This window comes from Acanthaster planci, linkage group LG05 (genome assembly GCF_054643075.1).
Source record: "Acanthaster planci isolate LZ-2023a linkage group LG05, COTS_SCS, whole genome shotgun sequence".
NCBI classification, from domain to species: Eukaryota; Metazoa; Echinodermata; class Asteroidea; order Valvatida; family Acanthasteridae; genus Acanthaster; species Acanthaster planci.
The window spans coordinates 219307-239071 of NC_141781.1; the positions used below are offsets into that span (position 1 = coordinate 219307).

The 19765-nt window shown below is 39.0% G+C and overlaps 2 protein-coding genes across 4 annotated transcripts; one reads left to right on the forward strand and one right to left on the reverse strand.

Annotated features, from left to right (window-relative positions):
- Positions 1 to 299: 299 nt before the first annotated feature.
- LOC110984700 (polyamine-modulated factor 1-like) lies at positions 300 to 8482 on the forward strand. Its single transcript, XM_022245123.2, has 5 exons — positions 300 to 617; positions 1867 to 1972; positions 2398 to 2501; positions 3446 to 3644; positions 4633 to 8482. The coding sequence occupies exons 1-5, from the start codon at positions 340 to 342 to the stop codon at positions 4705 to 4707; spliced, it is 762 nt and encodes a 253-aa protein (XP_022100815.2). The 5' UTR covers positions 300 to 339; the 3' UTR covers positions 4708 to 8482.
- LOC110984697 (aldehyde dehydrogenase 1A1-like) lies at positions 4984 to 19640 on the reverse strand. Of its 3 annotated transcripts, XM_022245120.2 has the most exons (14): positions 19126 to 19640; positions 13596 to 13670; positions 13388 to 13492; positions 12604 to 12744; positions 11815 to 11941; positions 11192 to 11382; positions 10870 to 10983; positions 10056 to 10158; positions 9545 to 9729; positions 8522 to 8686; positions 8267 to 8424; positions 7894 to 7968; positions 7652 to 7691; positions 4984 to 6371 (listed from the first exon to the last, which is right to left on the reverse strand). In XM_022245120.2, exons 2-14 carry the CDS (start codon positions 13623 to 13625, stop codon positions 6339 to 6341), a joined length of 1467 nt encoding a protein of 488 aa, XP_022100812.1. In that variant the 5' UTR covers positions 13626 to 13670; positions 19126 to 19640; the 3' UTR covers positions 4984 to 6338. The 3 variants fall into 3 exon arrangements, with proteins under 3 accessions (XP_022100812.1, XP_022100811.1, XP_086992633.1); XM_022245119.2 differs by lacking the exon at positions 4984 to 6371 and having other exon boundaries at positions 7553 to 7691; XM_087136507.1 differs by lacking the exons at positions 4984 to 6371; positions 19126 to 19640 and adding an exon at positions 14838 to 15030 and having other exon boundaries at positions 7553 to 7691.
- Between the last annotated feature and the right edge of the window lie 125 nt (positions 19641 to 19765).

The following is a 19765-nucleotide window of genomic DNA, read 5'->3' on the forward strand; positions in this document are numbered from 1 at the left end:
AATGATCCTCATGTACTTATCTCTGTTTCAATAACCATTACTGTGCGAATGAAATCAACCAGCCAATAAAATAGTCTTAGTTATGACCCACCTATGTAACTTTGTACTCATATTAATTGAAAGTAGAATACTGTTCAACTTTAGAGAGCACTATAGACCGTGTCACTAGCTGGCAACTGTTCGCAGTTCATAAAATTATTTTGTTCCTTGCTTTTGATCTTTTGATTCCTCGATCAGCCACTGCATTCATGGGTGCCCGGGTATGACGCCTTGGGCCCGGGAACCTCTTCGTTTGGTTACCCCTGTGTACTACAGGGGTAACCCTGTTCATCATAATTAATGTTAGAAATGCACCTCGCGCTTGTGGTGCTGTTGCACGTGAAGACGCCCTCAAGTGGTCTATTTAGACATCTCGCTCGCGCGTTTCTTGAAATCATGATGGCGACTGAATCAAATGTAACCAGCGCAACGGAAACGTTGAAGAATGAGCCACAAGCTGGCGACTCTACCTTAACACTTTCTAAAGTTGAGGAAGGAGTGACTGATGAAGGATCTCATATGATTCGCCTGAGGGAGGCACTTCAGAAAACTCTCAAAAAATGTCTCGAGGCAGGGAGGTAAACAAAGCGGCTGCATTATACACGTATGGAATGTTTATGCATTTATTTCCGACACATACCGCAAGCGCATGTTGACATTTTATTCGTAAAGTACAACTCTATTTTTGAGGACTATGCTAAGTGAAGCCCTCTATGCGCATCTGTGTGTATGTTCAAGCCTATGGAATCTGGATTTTGTACAGCTATTTGTATTTTGTTAGCTCTACTGAGTGTAGCCCCATGCCCCTCTGTGGCATGGACTCTCACGCCCGATCCATCCTTAGCCACACATCCGTATACGCAATTTCGTGTCGGCGTACTGAACATTTTCGGCGCACCCACTTATTATCGTGGGTGCAATTTTTTTTGCACACGAACATGATCCTTGACCTTTCCGTTGTCTAAAAACCATTTATTGAATGATTTCACTCACATTATTCAGGTATCCAGTCTTTTGGCCTTTATCCATTCAATCTAACGGGCTCGCTCTCTCAGTCGCAATCTTTAAAATAAGATCGTTGAACAATACGTCACTTGACTCCTCATCGGCTCGACGGCTGTTCCATTCCAAATGGCTAAGGAAAACTTTTTGGGCTTAAGTTTAGTGATATTTCTGACTTCAAAATCTGACTGTTTTCGATCGACACGCATGACACCTAAACTTTTCGACACCTGCTCCATTCAAATACACAGGCCAAGATTTTGCCACCGCAATAACTCTATGGGCGAACATGGTCCTCCCAGAAACATGCATGAGTGGCCTATACGTGGTCTGGGCACAAGACTTGTTAATCGTGATGGTTGGGAGTGCTACCAACGACTGTTTCCTGGTCAAAATGTCTTGTGCCCCGACTACATATGGGCTTCTCCTGCAGTTTCATTAGAGTGTTTACCCATAGAGTTATTGCACCAGCAAAATCTAGGCATGCATTTTTGAATGGGAGGAGGCGGCGAAAAGTTCAAGTGTCGTGCATGTTTCGAGCGAAAACAGTCAGATTTTGAAGTCGGAAATATCACTAAAGCCCTAAAAGTTTTCCTTTGGCATTTAAGAAAGCCAGTAGGTGGTGAAAGAGGTATTTTTGGTGAGTCTTTGGAATTTTTGAGAACCGTTGTCACTTTACTATATGTAATGTCGTGGAGCGTTAGTATGACCGATCCCGCCAAAATCAAAAAGAGGAATACTAAAGCTCCACTCCGTACAGCTAGTATTTTGTTATCATAAGTGTGTTTTGTTTTCATTATCTTTTATACTTTTGTTTGTTTCTAGATACAGTGTCTTTGCCCGTAGCTACTCTTTTGCTCATGAGAAAAGTCCAGAAGCTTTAAGAAGTATTAGAGAGCAATTCCTGGAAAACCTGGAATCATACGTTCAGGTGAGTTTCATTTTGTTTTTAGGGAAAGGTGTTTAGAATGAATTTAGACCATCATCAGTGACAAAAGGCAATGCATAGATGAATTTTTTTCCTTGCATGTGACAGAATGAAACTTAAATCATTTTAAAGTAAAATTGTTTTTAATCACTAAACTTTATGAAATTATATTTCTCCCCTTGAAACTTGTCCTCAATATTGTGGGTTTCTTCCACACCTGGATAAAAAGTGTCTTACGCTTATTCATGCAGTACATGTACTTGAACAAGAGTTGTACTCGTAAGCCTGAAAGACATCTGTATCAGTAATTTTTCAATACAAAAAAGTTTGTACAGTGAGTACATTTTGTTGCTGGTTCAAAACTGTTGGTGAATATAAACTTGGAAACCTTTTCCCAAATTACAGCTGTTATAACTTTTTTCTGACAGAAAGAATTGGAGTTAATGATTGAAGAGGAAGGTTTGGTTAAACTGTTCAATGAATTGGATCAATATATACAGGATGCTCCTACACAGCTTACACAGCCAGCATGGTAAGAATGCTATCAAATTAAAGCTACAGTCTCAGGATTGTTTGATTTCAATCACTCACTTTAAGTTCTTAATTTCAATCATGATTTATATCAAATGGAAAAATGTAAGTATCACTAATAAAAATTATGTTTTAATCTTTCATTGACTGCTATTATTTTTTAGGTAAAGACAAAGTCTGTAATTGAAACCTGCACTTTTTTCCATTTTGAATCACTGTCACAGTTGAGTTCTTTATTTGATTTGCAGACATGACATGTGACATCAAATGGAATGTTTTCCTTCACAGATTTTATGGTATACACAAGGTATTGAGGCAGGTTACAGCCCCACAAATTCACCAGTATAAACCTCCATCTGAAAAAGCATTAATATTGACTACAGTTCAAAAGGATTCTTTTGTGGAATAACGCTGGGCTTGAAGAGCAGGGCAGGAACTTCATTCTTGAAAGAGCAATGCAATTATCCATTTGCAAAGGGCGCTTGTATTAGAAAATCAACTGGTCCAAAGGGACATTTCAATGGGCAATGAGGCAAAGACCAGGGGCACCAAGGCAGTTGCCTCTGATGCCTCTGTGAAGTTTCTGCCCTGGAAGAGAGTTGTATCCTTATTAGAAGTTATTTGTTGGTCTGTTACATTTCTGGGGAGTCAGGTTGGCATATTGGTCCTTTACTTGCCTTCCACCTCTTTGGTCTCGGTTCAATTCCCAGCTCGGTCCACACGTCAATTGGGTTTTCAGTCCCTACCTGATTCTGTGGGGTTGACCCAGAATATTTCTCTAGAATTTTCCTACCCACCTCTAAACCTGTAACTAATCATTGTCTCCTCTCTATACATTTCTTTAGGCTTGCAAGCTACAGTGACTTGGGCACTGTTGAGAAATCCTTGGTGTCATTACCAGAAATAATTAATAATACTAATGATAACAATGTGTTCATTGCTTAGGAGACCATCAGGGAACCCAGTGGAAGATTCCAGAAGCCATCTCGTCCAACCTAAACTAAAAGAGAAAGAGAGATTAGAGCATCTTTTAGAGCAGATAGAGCAAGAAAACAAACGTCTTCATCAAGCACTACTACCACGCAAGCAATATCTACTATCTACTAAACAGAAGATTACTGAGAAACTGAAAACATTTGACAGGGTACGTATAACTGTGATCTAGGAAAATCTAATATTAACATACTGTTCCTGAAAATGAAACTTAAGCTGATTGGACCTTCACTGGGAAGACAGTCAACTGAGAATTGTCCGCAAAAAGACTAAATTTCAAGCCTGATGTCACCTAATACCATGAAGCTTCTGGCATGAAATATCACTTAGGTATACACGAGGCTATTTCGTGTGCAAGACATGATGGGTAAGGTGAAAATAAACTAAAAGTAACAGACAATGTATAACAGTACAGAATAAATCTGAGTGTTTGGCAAAGATCCTGACATCGGCAGCTGCTTCCAGTGAGAAAAGATGAACAAAAAAGGATGGTTTGTTGCAACAGCAAGCAGTGTTCTCATCCCAGAAGGAAGTATGGATTCTTCAGATAAACTGCTACTGAAAATGTTTTGATAATTTGGACACATTGCCAAAGATGTCCAGAGCATACCATAAGATAAACCAAGAGACATTTTCTCACGAAAGTATTTTAAAAAGCAAAAATGTTTATGTAATGTTACCACAAACCATACCTTCCACTATCCAAGTGTCAAATCTATTATTTTAGCTTATTTCCCCTTTTTACTATTATTTTATTTGGCAAAAATAAAATGAAATAAAAATAACACTTTTTTCTGTCAGTATTTGTGACATTTTTTTAAAATTCCTGATGCAATGTTTTGAGTTAGCTGGAAAAAGAATTAAAATTATTTTGTTGTCCATAATACATGTATACCAAAAGTGCTGAACCAGTTTATCATTTTAGTTTTTTATTCTTTGAATTTTTTCTGCCCTTCAACCCTTCCAAATTCATGCTTTGTTCAGAACCCCCCAAATAAATAAAATCTGGCCTAAGGCCAGATGCATGTACATGTAACATGCATCATTTCAGCTTTTGTATACCCGTATACCGTCCACTATAAATACTAAACCTGTCAGAGTTTGCCTAAATCCTTGCATTGGTTGGTTTTCGAGCACAGGCTGTGGCTGCCTGTAGGAAAATTCCTGCAGATGAAATGGAGGAGATGAGTGCTACATTGTCTGGTGCTATCTGATGATGATGGGATCAAGAACCAGGAGGTACATGTATAGTATAATCCAGGGATAAGCAGTGTGCATGGATGCAAGCCCTTTGTAAGCTGTGTACAGTCTGCTTCAGATGAATCCATTCAGATACAGTCATCAATGATGGGGATTTGTAGCCAAGGACAGCTCCTTCACAGAACATAGCTTTTTTTAAATGAACAGTTACTGACCACTGTGGAATGGACTACTTTTTTGTTGATAAGGAATAATTGACTGGGAAGATTGAGTTGAATTCAGCAAAATAATTGTTGCATTATAAAAAAAAACTGTCTTTAATCTTCAAAGTGACTCCATTTTGAAGTATTTTCTTCTGCTTGGATCCTAAAGTCCAAATTAAAAACAAGACACAAATTTCTTTCCAAAATGTATGTGAACTGGTCATACGTGTACATATTTAAAGTACATTATTTTTAAGAGTGTAAAAAATTAATTTCAAGTGCCCTATTTATTTTATGAGCTGAAAGGCTCAAGATGAAGGTATTTTTCCAGCAACTGTAAACAGGCAAATGAAGGAGTGTGTTCTAGAACGTACCACTACACAACTTATATCAAAATCAAATTTGCACTTTACTGCAACTTCCGTAACGGTATTTCAAAATGTGTCATTTAAATGTATTCTGGATACTAAACAATGATTGTTTCGTAGTCATTGACTTCTTTTAGGTAGAAAAAAATATATAGCCTTAAGGAAGACGTGGCTAGAAGTTGCACATATGTAGATCAAACACTTAATGTAATCATAATATAATTTTAAAAGAATTGGTTTAAGGAGGGCTGGATTTGCTAGCCATTAACACTTAATACACTCCCAAACCACCACAAAATTACAACATTTAATATTTTGTTACAAAATTACTTTGAATAAATAGATTTCATCATTCTGAAAAGGCATTTGAAACTCAGTGGCAAAGAATCCATTCTCAAGCTACCAGGTTGACAGTGTTAATGTTGGTTGGGGCTTCTTCAAAATTCTTGAGACCCAGCTGACAGCCGATTCACAAGTAAAAGTTGAGCTTGGCACATGTACTGATACACGCTACTGATGTTCAAGGAAAAACACTTAAATTTCGTTTTCAGTCAAATGGAGCTGGTGTTTGATTTCGAGTAACACCAGGATGATTAAGACAGCCCCAACCTAAATAGGAAGGTAGTGAACACTAATTACATGCCATGAACGAACTAGATTTGACCCCAAGTCATACGGTAATTTGTAAGTCACTGCACTAACAATTTGTGTTCTTGGATCTTTTCAACCTGATTTCAACTGCCTTTTTGAGGAAATCAAAACCACCCCACAAAATATGACCAAGATTAGGGCTGTGTATTGTTCAACATTAAACACAGTATAGTTTTAGTGGTTGATGCATACGGGTCAAGTGGTCAGAGCTAACTTGAGCTAAAGTTTGGCTTGGAATCTGTTTAAAACGTTGGTTCGAATGATTGCCAAATCAAAGGTTTTCAATTTTTGTTGACACAAACTGCATACATGTAAAAGGTTTTTCAAATTTGCGCCACTATTTGACATCGATGAGCATCCTTGTAAGATGAGTTCTTGGAACTTCAAGAAAGGAAGACTGAAGTCACCAAAGGTTCTTGCATCTTAGGAATTCTTCTGAGGTATCTTGATAACAACCTAAAACAAGTTTCACACAAATAAAATAAGTAAGCAACTTCTAATGATATATACCGAGTAAAATCAACAAGTGCAGTAAATTCATATTGCAGTTTGCATTCACTGACAAAGATGTATGTGGCACATATGTGACATGTGACGGCACATAAAACACAAGACATACTTTCTTCAGGCAATGCAACTTTCCTTTAAAAATAGTTGCTTTCTTTTTTCAGCCCAAGGGTGAGCTTTGTCAGGATTTTTCCTGATTATCAGGATTTTTCATCAACTATTTTTTTATTTTAGGATTTTGGAAGAATCTTTTAAAATCTGAAATATCCCGATTTTAACTATTACATGCATATCTCAAAAGGCAAAGGCCTTTGAGAAAGATTCTGCTAGGATCAAGACGTCAGGCCCTCCATATTTTGAGATTTATATTTTAGGTCATTGTAGTCAGCAAGCAGTTTGCAGAAGTTTTGTATTACATAACCTGGGGTATTATAAGTTGATATAGAACACAAGAAATGGGTATTTGAAGGAGTGCCTTTTGGCAGGCACAAATGTTTGCCATAGACACTACATCACTGTGGGACCCTCAAAACCTCTGGTGATTATTTCTCCAATCACTCCTACCCACTGTGGGACCCTCAAAACCTCTGGTGATTATTTCTCCAATCACTCCTACCCACTGTGGGACCCTCAAAACCTCTGGTGATTATTTCTCCAATCACTCCTACCCACTGTGGGACCCTCAAAACCTCTGGTGATTATTTCTCCAATCACTCCTACCCACTGTGGGACCCTCAAAACCTCTGGTGATTATTTCTCCAATCACTCCTACCCACTGTGGGACCCTCAAAACCTCTGGTGATTATTTCTCCAATCACTCCTACCCAGCTTGTCAGTTACTGCCCCTCTCCCTCAGCTCAACTTGGTGGTATTTTTCTTTTTTCTTTCAATGTATGCTGATTGTACAATTTAGAAAATAGTTGGTGAGGGTAGTGGATAAATAATTGATATCGGTATTTTGCACGGGCATGCCAGGCCGGGCCCCCTGCAAGCAGAGTAGCTGCCCCTTTCAGTTATTTATTCCTATTTATTGCAAATTACTCCACAGTATGTGCACCATATCTGCCTCTTTTCCCAACATCCCACTTTCATTTCCATGTTTTTTTCATGAAGAAAATTACTTTGTGAAGACTTCTATTTTGCCTTTTTCATTTCAAACTTCAAGAAAAAAGTTCATCTATAATCGGGGAATATCCCAGATTCAGTGAATTGAATGACACGTTACTCACAGTTTTAATCTCACTGAATTCTAGAAGTGATTCTTCTCCCCTGTAAGAGGAAAGAAACCGGAAGATAAAATGAATGACAAAATTGAAATGTTACTGATGAAGTGTGTGTATTAAAGGCAGTACAAGACCCAGGGCAAATTCAGTTGAAAGCCAAACAGATGTCAAGAGAACCCATACGTCCATACGACGACAAATAATATTTACTTCATTTATGAATTTAAACATTAACTATTTTGACTTACCCTTCTCTGCCCATGCCAGACATTTTGTAACCACCAAATGGAGCTCTGGGATCTAGAACACTGTATGTATTCACCCTACAAATACATATCAACAAAACAATACTTCTGTTTATCGTAATGTTAATTGCAAATAAATGTTCTTGTCAAACAAAACACACTAATAAACCAACCTAATACATGTATTTATGTTGATTTCTAAAATCATATGTAATTGCAATACACCACAACCTGTCCCATGTGGGTTCACCACAACCTACTTCATGTAGGTTTCACCCCTCTGAATTGCTTTGAAATACGCCTGTGTTTTATTCGAACAATATTGTATTAATTGTACATGTACTGAGTTTGTAAATGAAGGTTTTTCCTGACTTACCACACAACTCCAGCTCGCACACTGTTAGCCAAAGTCAGCGCTTTATCAATGTCCTTTGTGATAACTGCTGCAGCAAGGCCATAAGTTGTGTTATTCGCTCGATCAATTACTTCTTCCATTGTCTTAAATTTAAGTATCTGCTGTACTGGACCAAAGATCTACAGAATTGAAATAAAAACAGTTAAAGATGACAAGTTCCCTGGTTAAGGGAAAATACTTGGACTTGAATCCTGATTCCATTCACGTAAGCCCTACCTCTTCTCTAGCAATCATCATGTCATCAGTCACATCAGAGAACACAGTAGATTCAATAAAGTTGCCCTTACAGTCTGAGCGACTTCCTCCACAATGTAGCTTAGCTCCTTGTTCTTTACCACTTTTAATCAACTTCAGAATCCTTGTAACCTGATCTTCATCAATCTGCCATTTGCAAAGCAAGGAGATAAAGTCACTCTCAATCTCGGTTTATCACTAACATCACATACAGGACCATACAAAGTGAGCACTTCACAACATCAACATGCTTTGTGAAAAATTCCTAAGCTAAAGCAGCTTTCGGCTGACAGCTTTCGGAGGCACAGGTATTAATTTTGGCAATAGTCAAAGACTTTGGACACATCTTGGTAATTAAATGGGGACATGAAGCCTGATTCAGTGTTCTCCTGGTCATATCCAGCAAACTCAAGTCAAGCCAAAATCCATTGTTCAATTTCAGCTCATTTAAAGTACCTGCACATGTGAGGTTATGGTTGAGAACTTTATTCCAAAGACAGTGATGCAGTGTTTATGGGGTCATCTAAATATGTATGTGTACTGTACAAACGATGGAATATGCCTGAAAAACTACATATACGAAGTACAACCCGGATTCCTTCTACACAAAATGTCAATAGAAATGTGTCCATACTCCAAATCATGACTCCTTGATGACCTCATACAATGTAGGAATGCTAAGCAGGAATAGAGCATGATGCTGAAAACCTTCCACAGTTTGAGTCTCCAGACAAACACAATGTACATGTATGTGCAATGAAATGTTCCTTACCCCTACCTCTTAATCTGTAGACAGGGGGTCCCAGGTGAGTTTCCCACCAATGACAAAATTTGGACAGGTTAGTAATCATTCTACAAAAATCCTCATCCTATATCTCTGAAAAGTTCTTTATCATCTGCTCTTTTTTATGTTTTCCTAGGCTCCTGGCTACGTTTGTTTTGCATACCTTTGAGGTCAGACTAGTTGTTTTCAGTCATGAAATTGTTAAGATAAGGATCACTTACAACAGGACCAGACTCAGTTTTATCACTGTAGGGATCTCCTACAACCCTCTTCTTAGCTCGCTCTACGCTCTTCTTAACAAATTCATCATAGATATCTTCCTGGACAAAGGTTCTAGACCCAGCAACACAGATCTGACCGGAATGTGCAAACAGGGCTTGATGACTGGTTTCTACTGCATAGTCCACTGTCAAAAAATAGTTTCAGAATTATCAAATAATTACATAGAGTTTTCTTCTGTACCTGTAACCAATAACAGATCCAAAAGAGGCAATTTTATTTTTATTACAATGAAAGGACAGCTTTTGAAGATTTCATTTCTCATCCTTCCCAAAGCAGTTATTTAATAGATGACTTGTGAGTACCTTTGGTCCTCTATTTAAACATTACATCATCAGATTTGCTAATGTATTTTAAAGATTTAAATGGTCTGAGAGTCATTATAATCATTTCTTTAAAAACCTCAGACAAACAGCTTTGGCATGTGAATTATAAACCCTTGAATGAACTCACAGTCAGCATCAGCGAAGACAACATTTGGACTCTTCCCACCAAGCTCCAAACAAACATGCTTCAGGTTGCTCCTACCAGAAGCTTGCTGGATCAATTTACCAACCTGTCACAGAAAACCAAATCAACTCAAGAAATTGGATTGTCAGAAGACAACTGAATTGATTTACTGGGCTCACAGTATGAATGATGAGGACACTTTCTCATTGTGCCTCACACCACGGTGACCTACTTACACCACTGTGACCTATACTACACCAACGTGGCCTTCAATGTGGTCCGGCAATGACATTTTGAGAGGCAGACACAAGGCATGTATGCACCTGTTTTCATCAGAATATCTGCAACTCCATGGATTTGTAGATATTCCAATGAAAGCAGGTGCAGTAGGACATTACATGGCATTGCCGGTACTACGTGCACTGAATTGGCATGTACTGTAGCTTTCAGGTATGGGCCCATTGTACCTCTATTCTGTCACTGAAGATGAAACCATACTGGTTGATCAAATACAAAAACCAAGTTAGTATTTATATCCTTGAGTTGACAGTCTACTATTAAACTGCTGTAGCAATTCAATGTCAGTCATTATAACAACTGACATTTTGTGCACACAAATCTGTGATTTCCTGGTCTATGATGTAGCACTGGTCACAACAATTCTTTCTTTTCAGGCAAATTGTCCAAATCCTCAGGAACCCATACAAACGCAATGCAGGCCTGGGTTTGTGGTAAATTTGACCAGTATAAGAGACAGAGAAAAGTTGTCTCCCTATACCAAGCTGGTTCTTCACTCATCAGATCAGCACAACTTTACCTCAACTGATCCAGTAAAAGTGACAACATCAACATCCATGTGCTCTGAAAGTGCAGCACCAGCTGTGGGTCCGTACCCAGGCACTACATTGACTACTCCAGGTGGGAAACCAGCCTAAAAAGAACCAGGGTTAACATGTTCAATTGGCCGTTGAGAAAGATTCTACTTGGATGAAAATAGGTTACCCTCCAAATTTTTCCTTTTGAAAAGGAAATAACTGTACTTCACTGTGGGCATATTTGATATGAGCAAATCAGGCAAGTTGCAATTGAAAACCATGATCAAGTTTTGAATTCATATAAAGAAATGAATTACTACTGACCTCCTTGATAAGAGATGCCATATAGAGTGCTGTTAGAGGTGTCTGCTCAGCAGGTTTGTGAACAAATGTGTTCCCACAAGCCAAGGCAGTAGCCATCTTCCGAACTGCGACTACAATTGGAGCATTCCAAGGTGTAATGGCAGCAACCACACCTTTGGGCTCATATCGAGTATAGCAAAAGAAGTTGCCATCTGAGCAAAAAAGCAACACCAAAAAGCAACAAATATGAATTCAGAATATGCAGACTCAACACACGAGTCCGTACTATCTTTATAGAGTTGTTATGAGAAACAAGGGTGTGCACATATCACATGACCCCATACCAGCAAGGTGCCATTTTGCAAATGAACAGAATACTTTTTGATTCATTTCTTCCATCCCCATGTTTACTTGATAATTCATTTTTGTACATTATTAAAGTTATGTGCACATGTGTAAAATCAGTTAATGTACCTTCAAGTGGACACATTTAGGCACTGTACCATAACTGCACCAATTCTAGGTGAGTAGTATAGTAAATACACTCTCAGAGGTTTTATGTGTAACTCTAAATACCTCCAAAATACTTGTAATAGTCTTTTGTTTTGATATTTCGATATTTTTACCAATAACAAAAATGTTACCAATAGGAATAGTCTTTCCATTGATTTTGTCAGCCCATCCAGCATAGTAGTGCAGTAATCCGACAGCACGGTCAACATTACTTCGGCTACCCCTGATAATCAAGCCATTATCCAATGTCTCCAGGGACTAGAAATACATGCATGACAGAAAAGCAGAAGAATCTGTAATAGGTTTATAAAATTTGTACAAATTTTTAACAAAACTGCGTCCCAACCAACGCTTAGCTTATGTCTTGAATATCACTGTTACTGAAATGTGTTTCTTCCATAAAGACATTAACCATCATCTCTATATACAGGCCTACTGTATGATATATAGATATAGATAACTGTAGGGTTTGTTCTTAGAAGTCTCCTAAAGAGATGCAGCACACGGAGGTGTCACTAACGCCATTTATTATTTGCTCATGCTGGGGCCAAGTTCAATCACCAATTATCATTTCCCAATCACTGGTCATTTTCCCCAGTAAAGTCCTCAGACCATACACGTATGTTGTGGGTACCATGCAAAATTGATTGATAGTTAACTACTTGGCACTGATAAATTTGACTTAGTTTGCTCAGACTGGTGCTTGCAGTAGCCTGTTTGTCAGCAGGCCACTGGAGTTTTCACCCAAGGTGGACTTTCATCATAAACCACATTTGATTCTGATAACATCAAATTTAAAGTGTCCATCTTTCTAAATATATATATCATACCTTTGTACAATAGCCTGAACAAAAGAGGCCTTTTATGGTCTAGCTAGGCTATACATCAAAATCTGAGGATGTCTCTACAGGCCTACTTACAGCAATATACTCCTTATCCCTAACCAACAAATCAGCAAGCTTCAAAAGGTACAATGCTCTTTTGGAGGCATCCATTGATCGCCATGGTGAGCCAAGTTTGAAGGCTACTTTGGCAGCCTTTACTGCAGCATCCACATCAGTCTGGGCAGGAAAAGACAGGGTCAAAGGTTAAAATAAGGAGAGGTCTACTGCATGATAAGTTCAGATGTGATCTACAGCTCGATCTCTGGTCAACTGCATTTTAACAATACACACACAAACTACAGTCGCACTCACATGGCCAACTACTTGAATTTTGTAGAATCTCATCAACCACCTTTGCTACAACTCTGTGGCATTCATGGTCAATGACATCTCCCACACTTCTTTTCATGTGACTTGTTCCCTCTGTATTGCTAATCAGTAGTGGACCATGCCCCAAGGCCTGGTTCCAAATGGTCGACTATAGCAGTAAATTTTAGTCATCCCTAAAACTAGCTCATATCTAAAAATCTTACAGTACCTTATCAAATCTGTATGTAGTACATCACTGTCCAGGATTGTGTCCTCATAAGTTGGCTACACATGCTGACACAGTGTACCGCCCCCAAATGAGAGGTATAAAGGCTCCAAACCCTTTCATCATCAGACACAGAGCCCGGTTTCTTTCTCTGTGGTGAGTACTGCCTTGAAATTTAACCGCTATATTCTAAATCCAGTCTCAGGTATTGGCCTCACAATGCTCAACCATTCCAGCCAAGTAAATTTGATTCTATGTCGCCCTTATTGTTAGTCACTGACTTGCCTTGTCTCCTTCTTGTATGTCGCATATTTTCTCCCCTGTTGACGGGTTGATTGTGGGAAAGGTTTTGGCATTCACTGAGTTTACAAACTCATTGTTGATGAACAGCTGAAAATAACATTTGAAAAAGTTACAAAGATATGAACTAGAAAAACACTGAGAGAATGGATCTATCAATGGAAAGTACATTGTAAGAACGGAATGAAAGTACCTGAGTGTACTTGACTTCAGGTGGTGCCATCTGGATGATGCAATGTTCCCTGTGTACAGTTGTAATAGTTAGCCCCTATGAGATAAAACAAGCCATTTGGAATATTACTTATTAATCCAGTATTTCAACCTCCTTCCCACCCTTCTCAGGCCACAAATCCATCTCATGGTCATCATGAAGCCTGGAGGGTGTTGGTGTTCAAGGCCAGGGACGCTAAATATCTCACCAACATGATGCAATAAATTGGCTATATGAGTGAAGAAAAGGGTACTAGGTGAATGTTAAATGGGACTTGTGATACAGAATTCAAACAGATACAAACCACTTTCGATGCAATTTCTGTATTGTTCTTAACCAACCAAATCCCAACCCTACTCCACCACATACAGGGTCCATAGATGTCAATATTACTCAATTATTTGCGGTTATCTCAATATTGAAATCACCAATATTAAATTTGTAATCATGTCAACTTATCCACAATTATATTACTGGAAATATTAAAAACTGGGACACCACTTAGGTCATTGACGATGTAACTTGTTGTGACATCTGATATAATTTATAAAATGTTACAATTTATAAAAATGGCATGTATTGTACATAAATAGCAAAACTATAGTGTACATGTAAGTCCACCTCTACAGCCCTAACAATCCCAAATCCTCCAATTTCAATATGATTTCATAACACCCTAGAGGGTTAAATTAGGAACAGTCATTAGTTTAGCAGGGATTCCTCAATGGTTTTACTAAAAAATGCCAGCTCAATTTCCCAACGTTGTAACCAAGGGGAGTAGCTTTGGGGAAACATTGGCCACCGTAAGACATTGTCATCACATCCCCCCTTGCCCTCCCAGCAGATGTGTAGTTACAAAGACAAAATATACTACTGGGGATTTGCTCCCCCCCCCCATCCAGATCCCCCGCCCACACATACAAGTGTGTATTTGCCTGCAACTGGGGACCCCCTATTGTTCCTCTTTTGTTTGTACTTAAACTTTTTTAGAAGACCGCCATATGTTTTGTACACAGTTGTAAATCGGGGACCCTCTGTCAATCAGGGACCTTATTGTCCTCTATTGTTCAGGGTCCCCAATTGAATGCAGAAACAACTCACACCCACCCCCACACATGGGTGCAAAAACCAACGGCAACCCTGGGTACATGTACGTCGCTAGTGCTACAACTTCTCAAATTGTTGGCCTACGTCGATATAATATTAACGATATATTCTGCGTACCTTTAAAGGCTTCGAAACAAGATTTCCAGAAAACTACAATGCGGTTGATTTTTTAGAGGTGATTATTTGTACAACTCTAAGTCTGTTATCGAGGCAATCCACACAAAAAAGTGACTTCTTTTTGTGCCCAGGAGTAGGCAGCTTTTAGTGGGTTCGACCTCAGTCATAGTGAGTCAACATTCCTGATCCTCTGCCTGGCGCTTGGCGGCCTTTGAAATCTACGGTGACCAAGACGTGCCACACAAGATACATTTATTGAAAGGGCGAGACCTCAGGCTTGTCTTTGGCATCGTTACAGCATTGTAACAGCACATGTTCTTTGAATCTTTAAAGTAATTTAAACAGCTTTCAATTTCAAATCTCCCAGTAGTCATTTCAGTTCATTTGAATAACTTTCCTAAATCAGTAAAGGGGAAATGAATTCTATTAAAGAACAGTATTTTTACTTTTTATAACATCAGGTTCCTTGGTCTGTCACTATTTAGCATCCTGGCATAATAAATTAGAAGTACAGTCCATTAATGTGTCCTTTTCTTATTTCTTGTCAGTTTTGACAGTCTTCACTAGTTCAACACTAAATATGGCACCCCATATCCTCCAGTGGTCTGTCCCCTCTTCTGTACACCCCATGACTCAACCATTCACATCCACCTCCAAAATAAATCTGTACTCATAATAATGAACAAATAATTTTTTAAGAGACGACAAATAGGTTAAATGTCCTCCAAAACACCTTCCTTGGGCTGGTAGACCCAATTCCATTCCAACATTTACTTCTATATTCTTTGTACGCCCTGCAACCACCACCACGAGTTAGTGAACACCCCCATCCCCATCCACACCCCTCCTACACCCTTGGGTTTATTGTCTGAGCAGTTCTACGTTAATCAGGCGCATATCCCATCCAAGCACTGCATGATTACCTTTACCAGTGTCAACCCAAGTTATTTAGCTCTCTTCTAGGAAGAAAAATGGGAAACGAACACTAAAAATGGACCCACAACTTATTTTTTATTAATATTCACTCACTTTACAACATAAACAAAGAAAAATTAATATTTTGAAACTTCAAATAAGCGAAGGGTCCTATTTGCACCCCTGAAGTGCTTCACTGAGTCAACAAATTTTAATGACATCACGTGACACGTTAAAAGTATATGTACATACTAGACAATAGAGAGCGAGCTGTTAGATGACACGAAGACTTCTGAATCTTTGGTGGGGACTGTCGACACAAGCTCTAGTTTTTTTGTCAAAAAAAAAGGTTCCGAAATTTTTTGTTAATACAGACGTCATAAAAGGATTCACAGATTTGCACCATTTGACACCATTGACCATTCTTGAGAGTTGCTTGTACATCTGCAAGAACACAGGAAGACTAAAGTCACAAAGGTTCTTGCATCTTAGGAGTCTTCTGAGAGGTATGCTGATAACAACCTAAAACAAGATTCACACGAATAAATGTGATAGGTAAGCAACTTCTGATGATACTCGGTTAACGGAAGGAGAGAAAAAATGAAACCAAAATACTGAAAAATGAATGGAATGTTACATGCCCGAAGAAAAGTATGTTTAAGGGAATAATATGTGCTTGGCCGGTCTCAAGCGTGCGTTTCAAGGTGCCTTTCCATTACGCACGTCAACACTTACGCCAAGCGTAGCGTATCTGTACCGTCAAAATCGCTTGCTTGATTCACAGATTTACAACTTGACAACTTCTAGTTTGAACCAGTTAATTAATCAGAAAATCAGATGACAAGAATTTATTCAGCTGTTGTTGAAAACAAATGATGAATGTTTTGCATTGGTGCAATGGTAAGAATAATTGCATGAGGTGATATCCATTCTGTACGATTGCGTTTGTGTCGCTTTGAAATACGTTTTTCGGCTGCTGTCAGTATGTCTCCAGCTTCTTTTCATAATTCCTCTGGTTCGACTTCCTCTTTTAGGTTCAGCAGAGGTTCAAAACGTTACGTACTTCTACAGTGAAGGAATTTGGAACGTTACAGAAATCATATCTACAATCCTGGACAAAATTGTTGGGACACTTGGCACGGGCCATGCGCTCTCCAGACCCCATCCCAACTCCCCCAGTCAATGTTGTCATATCCAGCGTGAGCGCTGACCACGCTCATAGACCAAACATTGTATCTACCTTGTCGGGTTTTCTGGTATTTGTGGAAACAAAACTGACAGCCGACTATTAAGTATAGAAAAATGTATATTTTGGGTAAATTGTACAAAAAAGCAAGAAAATTATCCGTTTAGTGTTGTGTGTGTATACAGTCGACTGACTGACGTGTTTCGTTAATTTGAAAAGAGGTCGGGAGTACAAAACCATTAACACTTTAATTAAGGGATTTTGGCAGTTTATATTTCTTAAAGAAAGCATTAGGCCTACCTGTTTTCTCTCTATCTGCATAAGGTCAAAGATGCAATGCGTGCTTATAGATTGTTCTGTTTGTCCGTGGTTTTACTGCGGGACTCTTATGGGCGGGAACGGTGCACCGCGTGATAGCACACGGTAGCCTGTTTGCCGTCCCCCCTATTAATCTCCCTTTCACCGTAAGTGCTGGGGCCGTCTCTTACATCTCTAAATTTCTTCGATTTGTTTTCTTCAATGTACGAACATATACACGGACATGTAGGCCTGCATGTATTTGCTCCGTGTCATGGGCCACAATCACTTTCCAAAGTCACTGTGGACGGGACATAATCAGAACTTATGCGAGTGAAGAACCAAGCTAGCTGCGTGGGGTCTGGGGCTTGTTTTTTTGGGGGGGGGTTCTAGATTCTCTGTTGTCAGTGAGGCAATTTCTGACTATTTTAACAGTTTTAAGCAAAGGCTTTTGCAAAATTTATTTATTTTTTCAACTTACTTCTATTTATGATGTATACAACAATGCAATTAACGGAAGAGTTAATCAAAAAGCTTTCATCAAGGTGTAAATAAAAACTGTTTTAAGTTTTCTGTTCCCGACTTTTAAGGTGCACCACTGCACAAATGAACACCGAGTGGTGATAAGGATCATCACTGTAATCGGGAGTCAGGTTGGCTTAGTAGCTACCTCGCCTTCCACCTCTGTGGTCTGGGTTTGAATCCCTGCTCGATTCACATGTGGATTGGGTTTTCAGTCCCTATATACCTGATTCCGTGGGCTTTACCCAGAATATTCTTCTTGGGTTCCCCCCAACTCCAGAAATGTAACTACTTCTCATTGTCTCCTATCTACAGGTTTCTTCAGACTTGCGAGCTACAGTGCCTAGGACGCTTTTAAGGAAGGTGTCACTACCAGAAATAATTAATAATACAAAAAGCATTAAAACTTTTTTTTAAAATTAGAGTCAATAAACAGCAAATATGAATCAAATTAATGTGGGCCTGTATTTGCCATTTTATTAGGGTCAGGCCCAGTTGGAACGACAACCCCCGACGCCCATGGTGTACGATTCAAAATCGAAAATGAACGAAACTTACACCGTCTGAGGGCGCGACATGCATGGTTGCAAATATGTGTGCCACTTCTAACTTAATTGTAGAGTGGAAACTCGGCCAATTATGCTACTCGCCGTCCTTATATATGAGGCTATGGGTGTTGCAAAGAGGGGACACTAGGGATGCTAGCTCTTTCCCGGCCACAAAAAAAGAACTTTAAAAAAACACAAAGGAGATGAAGAGATAGCTGACAAATTTCATTTTAAAATTTCATTTAAAAAAACCCCTCATAATTGACCCCTCCCAATGTTAAATCGTTTGATTGTTAAGCTGATAGGTGCTATGCTCCTTGAAAAAAATCCCTCTGCATGCACGCTAGAGCCATGCCAATGTATTTCGGAAGAAGTTCGCGGACAAAATACGACTAGGGCCTATATTCCATCGATTTGCCATTAAGCTTTAGTTTGAATGCATATAGCTTAATGTGCTACAAGTTTCCTTGACGCTAGCATACGTGACGGAGTGACTTATCATCACTGCTAACTAAAAACCAGTAGTAGCATGTCTGCACTAGTAAGCAGGAGGTCATGGGTTTGAGTCCCACCCAATAATCAAGCTCAAGGACAAGCATTATGCATAGTGTTAATTTATATACATTTATGTACATCGGTGTAACAGTATAACCTCAATGAGATTAATATCTCTGTCGCAAAGAACATCTAGAAATGACAATAATATACAAATCGAAACAAAGCTTTCTATCAAAAAGTTTAAAACCGGCAAAATAAGGATCGAGACCCCCCCACTGAATTAGTAGTATTATCATTTAAATGGAGCGAAACTCTCACATACCTGACAACGCCAGCGGTAAAGTCATCACCAAGCGACTTAGCGAATGCTCAACTGTCTAATATCTGATGCGTGTTCAGAGCCACATTCCCATACATGTACATACATAGCCTTTCTATCGTTTGAATAAACACGAGGAGGTCAATACTGATATCAATCTCTTTATCTTCAGCTGGTATCAAAACTGTCAGGGTCTGTGCAGTGGCGTATTCAACTCCCTCCCCCAGATTTTTTTTCATACTTCATAGGTAAGAAAGTAATCGGTATATTTATTTATCAGATATCAGCACCAAAACCCTACGAAACAAAACCATGAAATAAGAGTAAGGATGTCGGGACCACGAGTAAAGCTTTTGAAATTTTTTCTCCCCCAACATCATGTTGAATTTGTCCCCCCACACATGCACACACCAAGCCGCACACACTGTGGTATATTCAATGTCCCCGAGCTTAGCATTTGTCCAATCAAATAATTAAAACTTTCACGAATAATAACTGCTTGGCTCTTTTTCGTGGGTTTTACTTCTCTGGACTCTGCTTGATTGGACGTATTCACGAAACATGCTTCATAATGTATTTGGTAATGTTAAAACCTACTGTTTGAACATTCAAAGCTGTGTTCATTAACAAGTTCAAGCGAGAC

Coding starts and splice junctions, on each gene's coding strand:
- LOC110984700 (XM_022245123.2), top strand. CDS start 340: ATGTTAGAAATGCACCTCGCGCTTGTGGTGCTGTTGCACGTGAAGACG. Junction 1,973..2,397: donor ACCTGGAATCATACGTTCAG/GTGAGTTTCATT, acceptor TTTTTCTGACAG/AAAGAATTGGAGTTAATGAT. Junction 2,502..3,445: donor CAGCTTACACAGCCAGCATG/GTAAGAATGCTA, acceptor TTCATTGCTTAG/GAGACCATCAGGGAACCCAG.
- LOC110984697 (XM_022245119.2), bottom strand. CDS start 13,625: ATGGCACCACCTGAAGTCAAGTACACTCAG. Junction 11,942..12,603: donor GGGATAAGGAGTATATTGCT/GTAAGTAGGCCT, acceptor ATGTATTTCTAG/TCCCTGGAGACATTGGATAA. Junction 11,383..11,814: donor TGGAAAGACTATTCCTATTG/GTAACATTTTTG, acceptor TTTTTTGCTCAG/ATGGCAACTTCTTTTGCTAT.